Source organism: Pongo pygmaeus, chromosome Y, assembly GCF_028885625.2.
Source record: "Pongo pygmaeus isolate AG05252 chromosome Y, NHGRI_mPonPyg2-v2.0_pri, whole genome shotgun sequence".
Taxonomy (NCBI): domain Eukaryota; kingdom Metazoa; phylum Chordata; class Mammalia; order Primates; family Hominidae; genus Pongo; species Pongo pygmaeus.
In genome coordinates this window covers 3,223,458-3,246,066 of record NC_072397.2, presented here as the reverse complement: position 1 = coordinate 3,246,066, position 22,609 = coordinate 3,223,458, and the positions used below count along the sequence as shown (strand labels likewise).

The following is a 22,609-nucleotide window of genomic DNA, read 5'->3' as shown; positions in this document are numbered from 1 at the left end:
AACTTTCTGCACTATATCTTCCTTTTCTAATAAGGTATGCACTGGACACAAGTGGCTACTGAGCATTCAAAATGTGACTAGTGTGACTAAGTGAATTTTAAATTTTACTTAATTTTAGTTAAGCTTAAACAGTCACATGCAGCTAGTGGCTGCCATATTAGAACAGCACAAATCCAACGACTACAACAAAAATGCTTTAAAAAGATAAAAATCAGGTCTGCCTTCAGCACCAACTCTCAGGTGACATTCCACTTAGTTTCAGAAGAAAAAATTCAGTATAATTTCCAAATCCCACCATTACTATTTTCATAATAATTCTATGATTTTATTCCTTATGGTTCCTTGCAGGAACTCAAGGACCTTATAGAATGGTTATCACATAAGCAGGAACATCCCTTTGTGCATAAACATGGGTTTTATGCCCCTGAAGTATGAACAATGCTCCTCATTTCCACTTTGGGGAGCTACTGAGGTACCTAGGAAAACAGTAATATATCGGCTAATGGAATCAAGCACCAAAAAACACCTAAAATGAACAGCAAGGCCCCTGACAGCAACTTCCTTATATGGCAAGCCAACTACTCCATGTGTCTTTCCGCATGCTGTGGTAAGAACCAGTTCTTCTGTATACTGGATGCTCTAGAGGAAGCTAGGAAGACAGCCAGGGTTTTCTCCTTGAATGCTTTTATTCATTCCATAAATACCACAGATAAAACAAACCCTTTTCCCGGCATTCTAGTGCCAAGAACCTACATAGAAAGTAGAATAAAACCAAACTGCAAATCTTCTGTATACCCATTTCTAACCACATGAGCCTATCATTCTATCCACATGACTGGGAATCACTTTTCAATAGAGCTTTCATATGGTTTGGCTCTGTTGTCCCCATCCAAATCTAATGTCAAACTCCAATTTCCTATGTCGGAGGTGGGACTTGGTGGGAGATGACTGAATCATGGAGGCAGTTTCTAATGGTTTAAAATCATTCCCGTAGTGCTGTCTTATGACAGAGTTCTCATGAGACCTCATTGTTTAAAAGTGTGTAGCAGCCAGGCATGGTGGCTCACGCTTGTAATCCCAGCACTTTCGGAGGCAAATAACTTAAGGTCAAGAAGTTGAGACCAGCCTGGCCAACATGGTGAAACCCCTCTCTACTAAAAATAGAAAAATGAGGTGGGCGTGGTGGTGGATGCCTGCAGTCCCAAGTGCTCGGGAGGCTGAAGCAGGAGAATCGCTTGAGCCTGGGAGGTGGAGGTTTCAGTGAGCCGAGACTGTGCCACTGCACTCCAGCCTGGCGACAGAGCAAGACTCTGTCTCAAAAGACAGTGTGTAGCACCTCCCTATTTCTTTCTCTCTCTCTGTATCTTTCTCTCCCCACCCCCTGTCTAGAATACAGCAAGCACATAATAGGTGTGTATTTAAAACAAATACACAATAAAATCAAAACCCAAAGAAAATCACTTTTTTCTATGACAAAGAGAAACAGACATAGTAACACTATATGTAAAGGGAAATAAATATTCAGGAAAAATCATTCATTTTCCTATGTAAAGATTAATGGAAAAATATCTTAGTCTACTCTTAGATAAGTCATTTCATATCCAGTAGTTCCTATAGAACATGGAATTTTTTTATGCTTGTAACATTTACAAATTCAGGGTTAAACATACGAGCTATCCAAATAAGGACAACAGCAGACACTAAAGATGCACAAACTCGACTTCCTCTTGTGAGGCTTACGTCTTATGAGGCTTAATAAAAAATACTGCACTTTTCTCAGGGCATGGTGGCTCATGCCTGTAATCCCAGCACTTTGGAGGCCAAGGCGGGTGGATCACTAGGTGAGAGGTCCAAGACCAGCCTGGCCAACATGGTGAAACCCCATCTCTACTAAAAAATACAAAACTTAGCTGGGTGTGGTGGCGGTTTCCTGTAATCCCAGTTACTCAGGAGGCTGAGGCAGGAGAATCTCTTGAACCTGGGAGGCAGAGGCTGCAGTGAGACGAGATCACGCCACTACACTCCAGCCTGGGCAACAGAGTGACACTCTGTCTCAAAAATGATAATAATAAAAATAATAGTGCAGTGTTGTACAACTAACTGGCAAAATCAGTACTTCTAAATAAAATACCCACAGAAAGTTTTAACAAGCTATCAGTTGCATAGTATGTTTCTAAGCATTTGCAATTATTTGAATTACAGTGATAGAATAAATTTTGTGTCATAAAGCTAATCTTTAAAGACAGAAACTAATCTTTAGAGAGAAAAAAACAATCACCTGTAAAGATGGTACATTTTAAGTATTAGGATAAAATGATCTTTCAAATTCAGCAAATTGTCAATCAAGAGCAATTCAAATCTCTCCCCACAGATCCAACTCCAATCTTTATAAAGATAATCCTCACATAATACAAATCCATTTTTCATTCATACTGCATCATGAGGTAGAAAAGAATCCTAATTAATCTCTTCCTCGTGTCTCAAAGCGCTGTCTATATTTTGCATGAGGATGAAGCACGATTCTAAACGTAATTGTCAGGCACTTTATTTATTCACTGTAGTTATGATAAAAGTTTCTGAACACCATATGGTCCTGCTATTCACATTTCAGTTTCCACCATTTGCAAAACACATCTGACTCCCTCTTCACCTGGAAAGGTCAATTGTATTAGCTTCAATTTCATATAACAAAACAGCCAGCAAATCCCTTTAACAAAGCCATTAAACACAAGCAGACAAATTTATTCACTTACCTAAGTACCTTACAACCTAGGACACCAATGCTTATAAAGAGGAAAAAAAATGATTAGCCAATTCAAGAACTGGGTACTAATGCACACACATATACAAACATGTATGTGCACACAAACATATGCACATGTACATTTCTATTCAAAAACCAACTTGCTTCAACTGCCCCCCTCCATATTCAGACCAACAGGAAGAGCTGCTATGGGTAGCTTCACACGTATCAACTTCACAATGTTCCACTTTCACTCCAGAGAACATGTTTCTATGCTCATTCTAGCAGAAGAAATTAGAACTCACAGAAAACCTGGATGTCACTCTTCCGGCCACAGTGATCCTGTCTCCGTCACAGTATAAGTCTCCTGGACTTCTTCTCTGTAGCCTATTTGGGTGGTGGTGAACAGTTCCCCAATTCTGTCTTTCTGCATTACTCTGTACCGCCAAACAACCCCAACACTCACATAAATACTGGAGCTTCACTCTACTCATAAAGACGCTGCGGAACTCCTACAAGGCAGAGACCCGAAGTAGCCAGCTTTCTGATTCTTACCCCTCTGGAAATGATTGTCTTCATAATGACTTCGAAGCCCCAACCTTTACCAAGAGTGGAAATGTTTTTAAAAGGTGGTGGGTGGGGGGTGTCAAATGTCCTAATGATGAGTCATCGGGAATTCTGTTCTAGCCTACACTGAGTGGGTCAGCCTGGGCCCCAAGTATTTGGGCCTGTGTTCCCAACTGTGGATAATTGTGCCCCCTCCAAGAGACATTTGACAATGTCTGGAGATATTCAAGATTGTCATAACTTGGGGTGGGAGATGTTTCTGACATCCTACATTGCCCACATTGGTAAGAATGACATAGTTCTCTGGGACTTGTTTATTTCACTTTGGGTGGTGGGAGGAATTAGGAGGACCTCATTGTGCAGGTGTCATCGGTCAACAACAGGAGGTGGGATGAACATACATAAGAGGTTTTCCACCCCCAAAGAACCCCAGCAAATCAGCTTCACAAATAGCCCTGCAATCTGTCTACACCTGCTTAATGAACACTGCGGAATCTGTCTAGACCCACCCCTCATCTTTGGTCCAGGCTAGTAGCAAGGTCCCTTAAATGGTTTCCCATTCCGCAGCCTGGCACCCTATGAGAAAACCCACATGTCCATCTCTTAACAACTCTCTACTACAATGGCCCACGTCACCCTCTGTGACACCTTACCAGTTGCCCATGCAGAGGTAAGTCTTCCAGGCACAAACCTCTGATTCCAGAATGAAAGTAAGAAGCAACACAAGGAGCTTGGCCTCAGAGCCTTTTCTGGTTGTGACGTGAACAGATCCTGTCACTCTATCTGAGATGCAGCTGGCCTGACAACAAACAGCATGGATACTGGGCCAGAAGGACTGTGGGTGAATCACCACTGACCCCATGCCAGCGATAGTATCCTTGGGCCAGATGTCCTCAGTACCTCCTGTTCTCACCTGTACAGAAAGGATAACTGAACTCTCCCAACAAAGTTGGCAGATGCCATCATTCACACATGGAAAGAGCACAGAATCCCCCTGGCATGCAGAGAACACTATACCAACATCGCCTAGAGTTGCCTTTGTCATGGAACTCCACAGGTGACAGAACTAGTTTGCAAGCTTGTCAGTTACTAGGTGTGGGATCCCAAACAAGAACCCATGAGTCTCATAAAAATGGGATGAAGGATACCTAGGTTAGGCAGATGATGGAAGGAATAGAGATATTACATGTAAAACACAGAGCATAGCATCTGGCTCATCAAAACAATAAACCGGAGGGCATTTTTGTCAGCTATGATTAACAGAGAACAACTGGGACTGCTGCACTGATAACAGAAGAGGTGCAAACATTTCCTTCGTATAATTTCAGAAATAACTAAACACTCTTTCTGCAGCAATGTGTTATATTTGTTTCATGGGACACATTAAAAAACTTTTACTTCCAATACCTCATTTTCATTTCCTGCTTTTCAACAAACATTATGAAGGATATTCAGCTGGGTGTAGTGGCTCACCTGTAATCCCAGAACTTTGGGAGGCTGAGGAGGGCAGATCACTCGAAGTCAGGAGTTGGAGACCAGCCTGACCAACACAACGAAACGCTATTGTCTCTACTAAAAATATAAAAGTTAGCCATGCACGGTGGCACACACCTGTAATCCCAGCTACTCGGGAGGCTGACACAGGAGAATGGCTTGAACCCGGGAGGCAGCAGTTGCAGTGAGTCAAGATCACACCAATGCACTCTAGCCTGGGCAACACAGTAAGACCCTGTGTCTCACACACACACACACACACATACACACACACAAAGTATATTCAAGGCTATGAGGCCTGGCTTTCAATGGGGTTTAGAGAAAACTGTTCCCCAACAGTAACGGAGATATAAAAGAATTTCCACTACAAGCCTAATAATTTTTTTTATTCCAGTAAAATTCAATAATGCAGGAGCTCCATTAATCATTATGAATCTTTTCTTTTCTAAACTCATATTAACGAACTTCATCATTCAGTTCTGAATGTTAAATTCGGCTGCTTTTAAGACTATTTATCATAATAAATTTAATAGAGTATTCATCATAATAAATTTAGAAACATACTTTGTCCTGATATACTTCAACAGGAAGAGCTAGATTAGCATAAGATGTCGTTAAAATACCAGAATTCAAAAGTTACTGCAAACCAACAACCTCCATGAAGCCACAGCACTCTCCTCTACTGAAACACTTTTATCTCCCCGCCAAGGAAAAGAAGAGAAAAAAGTTGGGGTGGCTTCCAAAAACACATACAAAATAGCAAAAATAAAGTACTTCGGTGAGTAAACTGTGGCCAACAGAAGATCATGCTAAGACAAAGGAGATAAAGCTGATAAGGGGAAGGTGGTACCCAAAGTTTGCAATCAGACAGAACCTGAAATCACTTGGAAGGGAACTGTAAAACTGATTCAAGTTTCCTAGACCTCAAAGAAGGAACTATAGTTAGATTCTGGATTCATGGTATCTAAACAACAAAGAAGATACAAGTATCCGAAACACAGCTCCTAGACTTCTGATATATGTGCGAAATTTCTCTCAGCAAGGGGAAATTGTACACTGCATACAATGCTATCCTCAGTAAACACACAAGACAGTTCCTTGGGATACTTCTTCAAATAACCCCCAGTGTGTGATAATTTGTACAACACCAAGGTCCAGCTACGTAAACCAAATTTATGAGTCAGTAAACAATACAGAAGGGTACAGACCTTGCTGCTGCCTGGTTTACTCCAGGGACATATCTTAGAAGCTCTGAGAGTCCCAGCTGGGCTGCTGGTCTCTTGTGGGTTGCAGAAACACCACTGCAATATATTGTAAACACCTGGTCATGCCAATAAATGTATCACTTCTAAAGTATTATTTTTAATGGTTAGCTAGTAATCATATGGCTAGATCCTGCTTTACTACCCAGTCTTTCACCACTATGTTCACCCCTTTGAAACTGCAAGTAATGTGGCAAAATACAATTAAAACCAATTTTTAAGTGTCAAAAAGTTTCAGAGATCACCTAGATAAGGAAAGCAAGCTGCACTTTTATTATGTAAAATTATGTAATGTTTCAGGAAAAAATACCAAATGACAAAAATACAGAATGACTGTAAATTCAGCGACACCTTTAAAATAATATATGTTTCTATTAATCACACTCGTTGTCTACAGAGACATTTGCAAAATGCTTGAGACAACTGACTTCAGTGTATCAATAATGCCCAGTGGATCTGTGGACAAATTTCCAGATTTCCGGAGAAATAATTACAAAACATCTAGCTTTAAAATTGTTTCACAGATCTGATTGGGAATTCCAGGAAAAACTTAATAAGCTAATGAAGGCCAGGCACAATGGCTCACACCTGCAATCCCAGCACTTTGGGAGGCCGAGGCAGGCAGATCACCTGAGGTCAAGAGTTCGAGACCAGCCTGATCAACATAGAGAAATCCCATCTCAATCCCTTAACAATTTGGCTCAAACTTCCCTTGCGGCAATGACAGTAACATGCTTTGTCCTCCACTATTGTGCTATCTCACTTCCCACTACTGATGCTTCAAACTTCACCCTCGGCTGAAATCAAACTTAGTTTTCAAGTCAGGGCCTTGGAAGTGTAAAATAAACAGCAATGTCTTGGTTGGCAGGGGGCTGTGATGCACACTGTAGGATGTTTAGCAGCATCCTGGGTCTCCACAGATCCTGTGATAGCAAGGCCTATACTTCTGCTGCCCTTGACTTAAGCAAACACCTAATAATTAGTAGGAGTTTGGAATACTGTTAACAAATTCACAACAGTGAATTTCTTAGGATGCTAGGTGGAAGTATCTGTTGGAGTAATAATCTGTTCAGTATGGTGACACATGGCAGGAGACAGGCCACACGGGCTGGCAGTCACTCCCCCTGCGAGGCTGATTCTTCACTCTCTGCAGCACCCAGGGATCAAAGGACTGAGCTGTCATGTGATTCACACCATGCTGTGAATCCAGCTGCTGTCTACTCTTGCTCTAGTTTCTTCCAAAGTGGGAGGAAGGGCCACAGCAGAGTTTTCACAAGCTGAGATCATGATGAAAATGTCCAAAGAAAGACACACTGCCCACAGTCTTCATGACGGCCCTGCCTCCTTCAACTCTAACACTCCCATTCTGAAAGGAAATGCTGGGGAAGTAGAGTTACTAAAATGCTGTGTTTACATCTATCTATATGCTCCAGGAGCATCCCAAGACAGTTATGTTGCTGCCAGCTGTAATGGTGTCAGACTAGCTTCCAGGAGCAATTCATTCAGAAATAAATCATCCAGTGTCAGGACAGGGTAAGTGGTGACAGACAAGCACAGCATGATAGGGATGGCCTGAGGGTAGAAGAAGCACAGTTGGAAAGGATCAAAGCAGGATCAAAGCCAGAAGCCAGCCTGTTCAGAATTTTTGTCACTTATTAAGTCACTTACCAATTTTGATCATCTATCAAATAAAATTACACGCAAGTTTCCAAAATTTAACCAGCCAAAATTCATACTACCAGTAACAAATTTTAACCCGCCAAAAAGTTCTGTGTACCAGTAGAGCCACCACCACCAATGGCAATGACAAAACTGTTCCCCATACTGCAAGAAACCCAAAACTATCTTTCTCCTTCCTCACCTGAAAATGCTATTGCAAAACCACTGTCATCTGCAATCTAAGAGAGCACAATCTAAGAATATACAGCTTTTGCTAGGCTCAGTGGGTCACACCTGTAATCCCAGTGATTTTGGAAGCCAAGGCAGATGGATGACCTGAGGTCAGGAGTGCCAGATGAACCTGGCCAACATGGCGAACCCCATATGTACTAAAAATACAAAAATTAGCCCAGTGTGGTGGCATACACTTGTAATCCCAGCTACTTGGCAGGCCTAGGCAGGAGAATTGCTTGAACATGGGAGGCGGAGGTTGCAGTGGACTGAGATTGTGCCATTGCACTGCAGCCTGAGTGACAGAGCAAGGCTCTCCTCTCTCTCTCTCTCTCTCTCCCCCTGCTCCCCCTCCTCCCTCTCTCTCTCTTCCCGTCCCTCCCTCCCCCTCTCACATTAATGGCTTCGGGCTGATCAATTTCAAACCATTCTGATGTGAAAAGGGTGAATTATTAGAAAATGCCTTGAGAATATGATATAGGACCAAAAATCCTCATTCCCCACCCCTAGTTTCACCAATCCTCATACCAACACTATCTATGGCTGGTTTCTTAAATGTCACTCTGATCCTTCTATGCCCACTAATTCCATTTAAGAAACTCACTCTATACATTCTTTTCAGAATCAAGAAGAGAGGTAGTCCTACATACTCAACAAGTATGTTTATACCTAGACAAGTAAAGTATAAAGGACATTGTCTTTTAATAATTTTGACAAGAAATGTGAGTCAGCTTCCATCATTTGGATATGAAAGAGTGCATGGTTATTTTCACAAAACCAGAAAGATTTCTCTGATAGAATTCATCATCACATCTTTATGAGTTTGTGCTGACTGTCACATAAAGGGGGCTGTGAGATATAGCCCTGAAGACTATTACACACACACCTGAAGACTTTAATGATGAGGTATGCAGAGGAGACCTCAGGCTATGCCCAAGAGGTGAAATTCAGACTTCTTTCCAGTTCAGTTAAAATTCTGGAGGCAAAAACGCTTATTCCTCTGCACACTTGAAAGCCTGGCTGCAAGCCACACACACTTTACACCTCCAATCCCTTCCCTCTATAAACTGAACCACATCTGTGCACGATAACTTCATTTCCTTATAGGGGACTGGAAAGTTCCTGTGTCTGTCAAATAATGACAAACATAACATCACTCACACATGAATACCAGGCAAAACATTCTTGACAATGAAGGTTTCCTAGCTCCTTTTTAGGGGAAAAGTTGGGTAAGAATTCAAGTGGGATGGTTTTTGGAAGCCTGGGTCTGCAGTGCAGTGAAAAGATAGAAAGCTTCCACACAGTGAAAAGACAGAAGAAGTCCATGTGCCTTGCTTCTTAAAAATAATAATAAAAGTACTTAGGCCAGGCACAGTAGCTTACTTCTGTAATCCCAGCACTTTGGGAGGCCAAGACAGGTAAATCACCTGAGGTCAGGCGTTTGATACCAGCCTGGCCAACACAGTGCAACCCCATCCCTACTAAAAACACAAAAATTAGCCAGGCCTGGTGGCAGGCACTCTCCAGCTACTCAGGAGGCTGAGGCAGGAGAATTGCTTGAACATAGGAGGCAGAGGTTGCAGTGAGCTGACACGACACCACTGCACTCCAGCCTGGGAGAAAGAGCAAGACTTCATTTAAATAAATAAACTAAATAAATAAATAAATGTACTTAATGTTGACCAGATGCCCACCAAGCCCTGTTGTAAGCACTTTCACATGTACCAGCTTTTAAAGTGATTCCAACTATACAAGGTACCTAAAGTTGTAAAAATCAAAAAAGCAGAGAGTGGAATAGTGGTTGCTGGGAGCTGGAGGCAGGGGAAACAGGGAGGGGTGAAAAGGGGAGATCTCATTTTGGATATGTTTTTTACTAGAATTTTTTAAATGCTCTAAGAATATCCTATTAAGGGAGGTACCAACATCCCCAGCAAACACTGACAGCCAGGAATTAAACCAATGGAAGTAATGGCAGTTACCCACAAACCTGAGTCCATTTTAGTGAAAAAGGAGAAAAGGGAAATACTCAACACTGTATTTTTTTAAATTAGGTTATTAAGAACTGTTGAATTATACACCTAAAATGGGTGTTTGTTATGTGAATCACATCTCTATAACCCTTTTTTTTTTAAATCCACAGTAGTCAAGAACGGGTGCATCTTACTATATGTAAGCCACACTGAAACAGGATGAGCACAAAAACAAATGTTTGTACACAGAAAGCACATAAAGAACTCTGTAAAAATAGTAGGTGGCCACTAAGTAACAATTGTATGTTAATAAGTAAAAAATAATGACTTAAATGATGAAAGAAACTAAGATGACAGGAGCCTCACAACCCAGTTTTTCTGAGGACCTTATTTATACTTATTAGGATGCCTGCACAGATTTTGCTGTTGATGTGAAATAGACATTGTAGACCCAGTGAAAGTGAGAGAAATGGTCAACCAGCATTTTTCGTTTCCACATCTCTCTGGCTAGTCTTTAGTGGGATCAGACAGCAAAGCAGCAAGACAATATCATAGAACACTGACCCAGTCCACAGGCTGCTGGGCAACCCGTCTCCTCGCCTGCCTCCCGCCCTTGCTCCAACATGGTTCTGGGTTCCTCCCTCTGAGCTCAGCACTGCCCAGGCACTGGGCACAACAAGCCAGTGCTTTACCGTCACTGCCTCCACCCACTCCTGAGCTCCTGGAGCAAGGTTTCTCCAGGGTGCCAGCATCCCTGGCTCTGAAGAGTCTTCATGGCACAAACGTGAACCCAATTTAACCACAGCCCAAAGAAGTCCACCAGTTGCTTCCTTTTTCGAAGGAGGTTGGAGGAGGACACCCAGAAGAGGCAGTGTCCTGGTCTCCAGCTCTCATAACTCAATCATGGTGGCCTGCTATGCTAGCATCCCTGACCTCCACATTTATGCTGACGCATAAATACCTACCATCACTGTGCCTTTCTTTACTTGGGTTCTGTCTGCAATATGGTCTGTGTTTGCCTTGGAAACTGTCCTGCCTTCACTTCTCCCCTAAGAACATCTGAGAATGTCTCAGGAGCATTTGAAAACTGTATTTAAGTGTCTCTTTCACAAAGGGTTTTCATTCAGAGGGAAACCAAAACTTCCACAAAGATGAATGTTTTCCTAAGTTATCGCCCTAACATCAGAACACTTCCTTGAACTGCAGCATTATGTTTATGGAATTCTGTGTAGACACAGGTAAGAACTAGAAGAAATGTTTTGAAAAGTGGGGAAGGGGAGGAAGAAATAGAAGGTATAATGATGAAATTAGAAAATAGAGAAAACCAGGCCAAAGGGTGCAGAAACAAGCATTCACGCACATGTTCAACACAGTTAGTTGCACACAGTTGTGCTAAAAGTTCATGCTTTTTTATGAGCTGAATTATGAACCATTCACACCTGATGCTGCTTTTGACTCCCTTCCTCTTTTTAGCTATTATCCTCAGTTTTTTGTTTCTAACAGCTTTACTAACATATAATTGACACACCATGAAATTCAACCTTTCAGAGTGTACAATCCAGTGGTTTTTAAAATATTCCCAGAGTTGTGCTACCTCTAATTCCAGAACACCTTCATCACTTCCAAAAGAAACCCTGTGCTGGCTAGCAGTCACCCCATGCTCTTTGTCCCCAGCCCTAGGAAGCAGGAATCCACTTTCTGCCTCTACAGGTTTCGGTGTTCTGGACACTCAGCATGTTACATGCCCACTCCCAACTCATGTGGTGAAGTCCCAACCCTGAGGACCCCAGAACGTGACTGTTTATTTGGGGTTAGGGCCTTAAAAGAGGTGATTAAGGTAAGGTCATTAGGTTGGTCCCTTATCCAAAGGGACTGGTGCCCTCATAAGAACAGGAGATGAGGACACAGACAGAAGAATGACCTTGTTAGGACCCAGGGAGGAAACAGTGTCTACAAGCGCAGAAGAGAGGCCTCGGGAGGAACCATCCCTGCCAACCCTGTGACCTGGGACTTCAGGCCTCTAGGACTATGGGACAATGACCAGCTGCAGTTTAAGCCACCAGGCCCGTGGTGCTCTGTTAGAGCAGCCCAGGAGACTAAGGCAAGTGTGCAGGTTCCGTGCCAGGCTTGTGGGAGGCATGAGAATGCTGAGCAAGCAAAAAGATTCCCTTTCCAATTGCTGGAGAGAGAGCAGAAGGAGTGAGGCTCATGGGCTTGCCCCCTAAACCCTGAACTACAGCATGGGCAACAAAAATGAAACTCTGTCTCAAAAGAAAAAAAAAAAAAGTCACACCATAGGCTGGGCATGGTGGTTCACACCTGTTATCCCAACACTTTGGGAGGCCAAGGTGGGCAGATCACTTGAGGTCAGGAGTTCAAGACCAGCCTGGCCAACATAGTGAAACCCCATCTCTAGTAAAAATACAAAAATTAGCAGGGCATGGTAGTGCACGCCTCTGATCCTAGCTACTCAGAAGGCTGAGACAAAAGAATCACTTGAACCCAGGAGGCAGAGGTTGCAGTGAGCCAAGATCACTGCACTCCAGCCTAGGCAACAGTGAAAGTCCATCTCAAAAAAAAAAAAAAAAAAAAGTCACACCACAATGAGTATAACAGAGAAGAAACCCCTATGGTAATTTTCTTCAATCTGTAGGGTAAATGTGTCTTTTGTCCTTCTCCATCAATAGTCCCTCTCCTACACTGAAAATAAACTCTCGTGGTGCTGGTCTGTGCTGCAGCTACAGTAACTCCTCACATCCTGGCCTCTCTGAGTCCACTGCACACTTTGGTGCATTTGTGGCTGCTTTCTAGTATCTGCCTCCCCTCAACTCTATCAACTCCAGGAGGGAAGAAAGCAACTGTCCCTAGTGCACCTACCTCCAAGCATGGGCCTGCACAGAGGCCACCACCCTGTGCTTACGGAATAAATAACTAATGCCTTCAACTAACCAATGCATTCATTGAGCAAAAAGGGAATCCCACAGAAACAAAAAAATCTCCTTCCAGAACATGCCTAGCAATAAATCTATCATCCTTGAAAAGGAATAGGATCCACAGCCATACTACCCTAAATGCCCCGATCTCTTCTAAACAAGGCACACAATTTTTATGTGCACCCTATGCACATTAGAAAAAAAAAAAAAAAAAAAAAGAGGGAAGACTGCTCTGAGAAATACATACAAGTAGCAGGGCACTATATCAACATCCCACGGCAATGGTATTTGATCCTACAGTACCACCTAGTGGGCAAGATAATGCACTGCATGAAATCACTGATAAAGCCAGAAAACAGTGAGATCTTGAGGAATGGCAGTTCCCAGTAATTTTACAACCCACACTGGCCGGGAAAGGGAGTCAAGCAGGAGCGTCTGTCCTAACTGGGGCTAGATATGAATCTTTCACCATGAAAATGTTAAAAGATATGAAGGAAGGAGTTAAAAAATATAGACCCAACTCTCCTTGTATGAGAACATTATTAGATTCCATTGCTTATGGAAAGACTTATTCCTTATGATTGGGAAATTCTGGCTAAATCTTGCCTTTCACCCTCTCAGTTTCTACAGTTTAAAACCTGGTGGATTGATGGAGTACAAGAACATGTACAGAAAAATCAGTCTACTTATCCTGTTGTTAATATAGATGCAGACCCATTGCTAGGAACAGGTCCAAATTGGAGCACTATTAACCAACAATCAGTAATGCAAAATGAGGCTATTAAACAACTAAGGGCTACTTGCCTCAGGGCCTGGGAAAAGATTCAGGACCCAAGCCCTGATTCAGGATCCAAGACCAGATTCCTGCCCTTCTTTTAGTTCAATCAGACAAGGCTCTAAAGAGCCATATCCAGACTTTGTGGCAAGGTTGCAAGATGCAGCTCAAAAATCTATTGCAGATGATAACACCTGAAAAGTTGTTGTAGAAATAATGGCTTATCAAAATGTAAATCCAGAATGTCAATCAGCCATAAAGCCATTAAGAGGAAAGATTTCAGCAGGAGTTGATGTAAATACAGAACATATGAAGGCTTGTGATGGGATTGGAGGAGCTACGCATAAGGCAATGCTATTGGCTCAGGCAATTACGGGGGTTGCTTTAGGAGGACAAGTTAAAACCTTTGGGGGAAAATGTTATAATTGTGGTCAAATCGGGCATCTAAAAAAGAATTGCCCAGTCTTAAATAAACAGAACAAAAATAAAGAGACACCTGGCCTGTGTCCAAAATGTGGAAAAGGAAAACATTGGGTTAAGGAATGTCATTCTAAATTTGATAAAAATGGACAACCATTGCCGGGAAACGGGAAGAGGGGCCAGCCCCAGGCCCCACAACAAAGTAGGGCATTCCCGATTCAGCCATTTGTTCCTCAGGGTTTTCAGGGACAACAACCCCACAGTAAATACCACCATTTCAGGAAATCAGCCAATTACAACAACACAACAGTTATCCCCTGCCACAGTGGGCAGCGCAGCAGTAGTTTTATGTTCTACTCAAATGATTTCTTTACTCCCTGGAGAGCCCCCGCAAAAGATTCCTACAGGGGTATATGGCCCACTGTCAGAAGGGACGGTAGGCCTTATTTTAGGGAGATCAAGTCTAAATTTGAAGGGAGTTCAAATTCATACTGGGGTAATTGACTCAGATTATAAAGGGGAAATTCAGTTAGTGATCAGCTCTACTGTTTCCTGGAGTGCCAATCCAGGTGATAGAATTGCTCAATTACACTCTTGTCTTATATTAAAGTTGGGGATAGCGAAACAGAACAGGAAGGTTTGGGAGTACTAACCCTGCTGGAAAAGCTGTTTATTGGGCCAGTCAGATCTCAGAGAATAGACCTGTGTGTATAGTCACTATTCAGGCAAAGCAGTTTGAAGGATCGGTGGATATGGGGGCTGATGTTTCTATCACTGCCTTAAATCAATGGCCAAAAAATTGGCCTAAACAAAAGTCTGTTACAGGATTTGTGGGTGTGGGCACTGCCTCAGAATTGTATCAAAGTGCCATGATTTTACATTGTTTAGGACCTGACAATCAAGAGTACAGTTCAGCTTATGATTACTTCTATTCCAATTAATTTATGAGGCCGAGACTTGTTAGAACAGTGGCATGCAGAGATTACTATTCCAGTCTCCCAATACAGCCCCACTCCAACTTTCTATTTTTGCTACTGCACACTCTCCAACAGTCATTACTATTCAAAATACAGATCTTGTGGAGTGGTCATTCCTTCCTCACAGTAAAGACTTTTACATTGTACTTAGATCAAATGGCTACATTAATTGGTCAGGCAAGACTACAAATAGTAATATTGTGTGGAACTGACCCAGATAAAATCATTGTCCCTTTAAACAAGGAACAGGTTAGACAAGCCTTTATCAATTCTACTGCATGGCAGACTGGACTTGCTGATTTTGTGGGAATTATTGATAATCATTATCCAAAAACAAAACTCTTCCAGTGTTTAAAATTGACTACTTGGATTTTACCTAAAATTACCAGACAAAAACCTTTCAAAAATGCTCTGACAGTGATTACTGATTGTTCCAGCAATGGAAAAGCAGCTTACCCCAGGCCAAAAGAATGAGTCATTGAAACTCAATATCACTCAGCTCAAAGAGCAGAATTGGTTGCTGTCATTTCAGTGTTACAGGATTTTAATCAGCCTATTAACATTGTTTCAGATTCTGCATATGTAGTACAGGCTACAAAGGATGTTGAGACAGCCCTAATCAAATATAGTATGAGTGATCAGTTAAATCAGCCATTTAAATTGTTACAATAAACTGTAAGAAAAAGAAATTTCCCATTTTATATTACTCATATTCGAGTTCATACTAATTTACCAGGGCCTTTAACTAGGGCAAATGAACAAGCTGACTTGCTAGTATCATCTTCTTTCATGGAAGCACAAGAACTTCATGCCCTGACTCATGTAAATGCAACAGGATTAAAAAATAAATATGATATCACATGGAAACAAGCAAAAAATATTGTACTACACCGTGCTCAGTGTCAAGTCTTACACCTGCCCACTCAGGAGGCAGGAGTTAATCCCAGAGGTTTATGTCCTAATGCATTACGGCAAATGTATGTCACCCATGTACCTTCATTTGGAAAAATGTCATTTGTCCATGAGACAGTTGATACTTATTCACATTTCATATGGGCAACCTGCCAGACAGGAGAAAGTACTTCCCATGTTAAAAGACATTTATTATCTTGTTTTGCTGTCATGGGAGTTCCAGAAAAAAATTAAAACAGATAATGGGCCAGGATACCGTAGTAATGCATTTCAAAAATTCTTAAATAAGTGGAAAATTACACATACAACAGGAATCCCTTATAATTCCCGAAGGCAGGCCATAATTGAAAGAACTAATAGAACACTCAAAGCTCAATTGGTTAAACAACAAAAGGAAAAAGACAGTAAGGAGTATAACACTCCCCAGATGCAACTTAATCTAGCACTCTTTACTTTAAATTTTTTAAACATATGTAGAACTCAGGCCACTACTTCTGCAAAACAACATTTTACTGGTAAAAAGAACAGCCCACATGAAGAAAAACTGATTTGGTGGAAAGACAACAAAAATAAAACATGGGAAATAGGTAAGGTGATAACATGGGGGAGAGGTTTTTCTTGTGTTTTACCAGAAGAAAATCAGCTTCCTGTTTGGGTACCCACTAGACATTTGAAGTTCTACAATGAACCCATCAGAGATGCAAAGGAAGGTGCCTCCGCAGAGACAGAGAACCCGCAATCGAACATCATCAACTCGCAGGGTGAACAAAATGGTGATATCAGAAGAACAGATGAAGCTGACATCCACCAAGAAGGCGGAGCCTCCGAGCTGGGCCCAGCTAAAGAAGCTGACACAGTTAGCTGAAAAAAGCCTGGAAAACACAAGGGTAACACAAACTCCAGAGAATATGCTGCTTGCAGCTTTAATGATTGTATCAACGGTAGTAAGTCTCCCTACGTCTGCAGGAGCCACTACAGCTAACTATACTTACTGGGCCTATGTGCCTTTCCCACCATTAATTCGGGCAGTCACTTGGATAGATAATCCTATTGAAGTATATGTTAATAACAGTGCATGGGTACCAGGCCCCACAGATGACCGTGGCCCTGCCCAACCTGAAGAAGAAGGAATGATGATAAACATTTCCATTGGGTATCATTATCCTCCAATTTGCCTGGGAAAAGCACCAGGATGCTTAACGCCTACAAACCAAAATTGGTTGGTAGAAGTACCTACTGTCAGTGCCGCCAGTAAATTTACTTATCACGTGGTAAGTGGAATGTCAGTCGGGTCACAAATGAGTAATTTACAGGACTCTTCCTATCAAAGATAATTAAAATTTAGGCCTAAGGGAAAATCTTGCCCCAAGGAAATTCCAAAGGAATCAAAAGACCCAGAAGTCTTAGTTTGGGAAGAATGTGTGGCTGATACTGCGCTGGTACTGCAAAACAATAAATTTGGAACTATTATAGACTGGGCCCCTCCAGGCCAATTATATTATGATTTTATGTGCCAGCCCCACTTATATTCACAGGCTTCATCTGTCTGGCCCATTAATCCCACCTATGATAGTGATTTAACTGAAAAGCTAGACCAGGCTGATAGAAGGCTAGAATCACCCTATCCATGGAAATGGGTTGAAAAGGGAATTTCATCACCCTGACCAAAGTTAGTCCTGTTGTTGTCCTGAACACTCAGAATTACGAAAGCTCACTGTGGCCTCGTACCACATTAGAATTTGGTCTGGGAGTCAAGTTATGGGAACAAGAAATCATAAACCATATTATAGTATTAACCTAAATTCCAATCTGACAATTCCTTTGCAAAGTTGTGTAAAACCCTCTTATATGCTAGTTTTAGGAAACATAGTTATTAAACCAGATTCCCAAACTATAACCTGAGAAAATTGTAGATTGTTTACTTGCATTGATTCAACTTTTGATTGGGAGCATCGTACTCTGTTAGTCAGGGCAAGAGACGGCATGGGGATCCCTGTGTCCATGGACCGACAGTGAGAGGCTTCTCCATCCGTACATATCTTAACAGAAGTATTAAAAGGAGTTCTAACTAGATCTAAAAGATTCATTTTTACTTTGATTACAGTGATTATGGGTCTTATTGCAGTCACAGCTACTGCTGTGGCTGCTGGAATTGCATTACACTCCTCTGTTCAAACTGCAGAATATGGGAATAATTGGCAAAAGAATTCCTCAAAATTGTGGAATTCTCAGTCTCAAATAGATCAAAAATTGGAAAATCAAATTAATGATTTTAGACAAACTGTCATTTGGATGGGAGATAGGCTCATAAGTTTGGAATATCTTTTTCAGTTACAGTGTGACTGGAATACATCAGATTTTTGTATTACACCTCGAGCCTATAATGAATCTAAACATTACTGGGACATGGTTAGATGCCATCTACAAGGAAGAGAAGATAATCTTACTTTAGATATTTCAAAATTGAAAAAACAAATTTTTGAAACATCAAAAGCCCAGTTAAATCTGGTGCCAGAAACTGAGGCAATCGTAAAAGCTGTTGATAGTCTCATAAATCTTAACCCTGTCACTTGGGTTAAAACCATTGGAAATTCCACTATTGCAAATTTTGTATTAATCCTTGTATGTCTGTCCTCTCTATTGTTATTCTACAGGTGTATTGAGCAGCTCTGGAGAGACAGCGACCAGTGAGAATGGGCCATGATGACTATCGCAGTTTTGTCAAAAAGGAAAGGGGGAAATGTAGGGAAAAGAAAGAGAGATCAGACTGTTACTGTGTCTATATAGAAAGGAAAGACATATGACACTCCATTTTGAAAAAGACCTGTACTTTGAACAATTGCTTTGCTGAGATGTTGTTAATTTGTAGCTTTGCCCCAGCCACTTTGACCCAACCTGGAGCTCACAAAAACATGTGTTGTATGGAATCAAGGTTTAAGGGATCTAGGGCTGTGCAGGACGTGCCTTGTTGACAGAATGTTTATAAGCAGTATGCTTGGTAAAAGTCATTGCCATTCTCTAGTCTCAGTAAACCAGGGGCACAATGCACTGTGGAAAGCCACAGGGACCTCTGCCCTTGAAAGCTGGGTATTGTCCAAGGTTTCTCCCCATGTGATAGTCTGAAATATGGCCTCGTGGGATGAGAAAGACCTGACTGTCCCCCAGCCCGACACCCATAAAGGGTCTGTCCTGAGGATGATTAGTAAAAGAGGAAAGCCTCTTACAGTTGAGATAGAGAAAGGCCACTGTTTCCTGCCTGCCCCTGGGAACTGAACGTCTCGGTATAAAACCTGATTGTACATTTGTTCAATTGCGAGATGAGAGAAAAACCGCCCTACGGTGGGAGGCGAGACATGTTTGCAGCAATGCTGCCTTGTTATTCTTTACTCCGCTGAGATGTTTGGGTGGAGAGAAACATAAATCTGGCTTACGTGCACGTCCAGTCATAGTACCTTCCCTTGAACTTAATTATGACATAGATTCTATTGCTCACATGTTTGTTGCTGACCTTCTCCTTATTATCACCCTGCCCTCCTACAACACTCCTTTTTGCTGAAATAATGAAAATAATAATCAATAAAAACTGAGGGAACTCAGAGACTGGTGCCGGTGCAGGTCCTCGGTATGCCGAGCGCCGGTCCCCTGGGCCCACTGTTGTTTCTCTATACTTTGTCTCTGTGTCTTATTTCTTTTCTCAGTCTCTTGTCCCACCCAACTAGAAATACCCACAGATGTGGAGACGCAGGCCATCCCTTCAGTCCCCCTCTTGAATTTTTACAGTTCTTTCTTCAAACTTCCTTAACATGTCTTGGTTCAGTTCTTCTACTTGATTCCTTAAAGGAAGAAGCTTCTCTGAATAAGGTGGAGAAGAGTTAAGGAAGGTTTTAGTAAGTGCTGTCTCTATGAGTCTGTGTACTCGCCCATGATTCATGGTATGACGCAACACCCTACAAGAATAAGTACACCTACTAGCGCTGCGAGAGAAGTAAGAATTGAGGTTGTGATTCTTTTCCATTTCCCAAAACACTTTTCTAGCCACCCTGTGAAGGGGTCATTTACCCCTGAGTTTTTGGCTAACTCATCGGACAGAGCATTTAGATCTTGCAATGCCTTTTTTATACTTCCATGAGGGGTGGTGGTGTTTGGGATGAAGGTAGTACATTGAGTTTTAATCATTATGCAAACTCCTCCTTTTTCTGCTAGTATCATGTCTAAAGCTATTCTATTTTCCCAAGCAATCTGGCAAGTAGCCCCTAATCACTCAGCTATTCCTTTAACAGCATCTCTAGTGTAGTTAATAAATGGCTATTGGTTGTATAAATATAATTTATCCAATCTACATGTTTATTAATTGTCACCCACCAAAATATTGACAAAAATCCTGCAGCTATTTGATTGCGGGCTTTAAATTTATCTGGTACTCCTTGTGGGACTCCAATTGCATCTAGATAGATGTGTGGGTCAAAAGACCCATAAGGGACTTCTCTTGCTTTACAACATTGCATTTTTCTTTCCCCTGGCTGATAAAATGCCAGTATGAAAGGGATAGCCAATTGGATTAGAGCACAAGTCCCGCTCCAGTTACTCAGCAGAGTGTCCAGTAAAGCTCCATCACAATACCACCACACATCTGCTAGGGGATGAACAAGGGCTGACTGATTGATAAGCTCTTGAAAATTCTTACGCTCACGGCATCCCCTCAGGTCTCCAAGGAATGCTAAGTTTCCTCCTTGTCGTGAGAGACATGAAGTAACTTAGTGTTGGGAGATGGAAGCTGGATGGACCCTCGGGGGCTGGCCTGCAGGGTGTCAAACTTCGGGATATAGCAGAGGGAGAGCTCGGCATGACTTGTTACCCCAGACTGTGGAATCTGGGAAAAGAACTACCATACAGCCCATGCCTGGTCAACTGGAGGACCATCCTAGCGGAAAGAGGACAATCTGGGCCTCTGGCCTACCATGCACACAAGCATAACAATTGCTTTTGTTTCATGTGTGGACAGAATATTTGATTCATTCCAATCAGGCATTTGCATCTTGATATCCTGTCTCTATTGCTAAAGTTGTTATAAATCATTTACTGCTACAATATCTACTCTGGTCCTATCATTGGGTATAGAACGGGTGACAGTTTGATCAGAAGATCTACACAGAGAAGAGGGGTTGGGAGCAAAGAGGATGAGGGATTAATAAAAAGCATTTCAAACGAGTCTATGAGGTCTGTGCCAGCCAAGTTAGCTCCTATGACATAGAAGCGACATAAAGTGGGGTCACGATTGGTAGAAGTAAGAATAGAAAGCTGTATTGGATTGCATTGATACTGCTGACAATTAGACGGAACACTTTCTTTGGTGAAATAGAGTAATAGTTTTAGAGAGGTGCAGCCCTTTGAGGAAGTCCACCCTTGTTCCTCAGTGGTCCATAGGAGGGACAGTGCCACCCTAGAAACTCCGCGTTTTGTTCCCAAAACGTGAGAAATATGAGGGAGCTGGTCTCTATGAAGCAAGAGTTGCAGAGGTCAGATGTGCCTTTGGAGAGACAGATATTTTTCTGAGGAGGCCATTTGCCTTTGGTTTTGGAGATCCCCGCAAAGTGTGGCAAGCAGGCATCAAATGTGATTGTCTGAGGAAAAGATGACCCGGTTACGTTAATAACAAGGTGCAGAGCAGTAAAGCAAGGAAAGAAGAAGTAATAAAATAAATGGAGGGTTAAACTCTGCTTAGCTTTAGTTTGGTAGAATTTCGTCCTGGGACTATGGCCCACGACTCCAGAGGGGACAGTGCTCTTTGACTCGAGTATGATGGGTCCGGCCTCTTTCTGCTGTCAAACTGCGGTTTCAGTAGTAAGGAGCACTAGGTAAGGTCCTTCCCAGGCCGGTTTGAGCTTTTTGTCCTTCCAACTTTTGATGAGGACATGATCCCCAGGTTGATGTTCATGCCCTGCAAACTCCAGGGGTGGTGCCTGTGCTAAGAGACCTTTAGTTTTATGGGAGAGAAAGTAGATGACAGACCAAGTATATAATTTTAAGCAACTGATCTTTTGTTTCAAAATTCCTAGAAAGACTCAAAGAGCAAATGAGGAAATATGTAGTTCTAGAATTAGAAACCCCCTCTCAAATGACGGATGTTAAAGCTTCATTTTGTAACTAATAGTTGGCCACATATTAACAAGAAATTACAAAGGTAGAGAACTGGAAAGACATACCTATAGAAGAGCTTCTAAGAGAAGCCCAAAAAGTATATGTAAAAGAGATAGAGAAAAATAAAAGCAGAAGACAAGAATTCTGCTGTCCACCATACAAATAAATGACACGGGGATAGACACCAGATACTTTGTGGAGATAGAACGACTTAACCTTATTGTTTTCCCTTCCAAGTATAGGAAGAGCAAATGGATAGCAGAGCAACTGTATCTAAATTCTTTACCTGCTCTTAGCAAAAGCAAAATCCCACAGAATGATTGCTTGCCATCTTTACCTATTCTTCAAGGAAAACAGGCCAGTTCTGGAGACCACAGAGCAGCATTTATCTGTCAAATACTTGGAAACTATTTCCTTAACAGTGACAGTCAGTGACCAGTAAAAGAAAATCCTAAACAAGGTCACGATGTAATTTAAGACCAATTCCCCTACTGTCCAAATAATCACAGTCTAATTACTTTCGATTTA

At 41.9% G+C, this 22,609-nt stretch overlaps 2 protein-coding genes across 2 annotated transcripts in view; one reads left to right on the top strand and one right to left on the bottom strand.

The window, feature by feature from the left end:
* Positions 1 to 22,609, bottom strand: part of LOC129025670 (F-box-like/WD repeat-containing protein TBL1Y) — a 186,914-nt gene that overhangs the window by 116,911 nt on the left and 47,394 nt on the right. The gene's annotated exons all lie outside the window — the stretch shown is intronic.
* LOC129025672 (endogenous retrovirus group K member 8 Rec protein-like) lies at positions 16,627 to 18,647 on the top strand. The gene is made up of 2 exons (XM_054473332.1): positions 16,627 to 16,830; positions 18,591 to 18,647. Exons 1-2 carry the CDS (start codon positions 16,627 to 16,629, stop codon positions 18,645 to 18,647), a joined length of 261 nt encoding a protein of 86 aa, XP_054329307.1.

Coding starts and splice junctions, on each gene's coding strand:
- LOC129025672 (XM_054473332.1), top strand. CDS start 16,627: ATGAACCCATCAGAGATGCAAAGGAAGGTGCCTCCGCAGAGACAGAGA. Junction 16,831..18,590: donor AAAGCCTGGAAAACACAAGG/GTAACACAAACT, acceptor CTCTATTGTTAT/TCTACAGGTGTATTGAGCAG.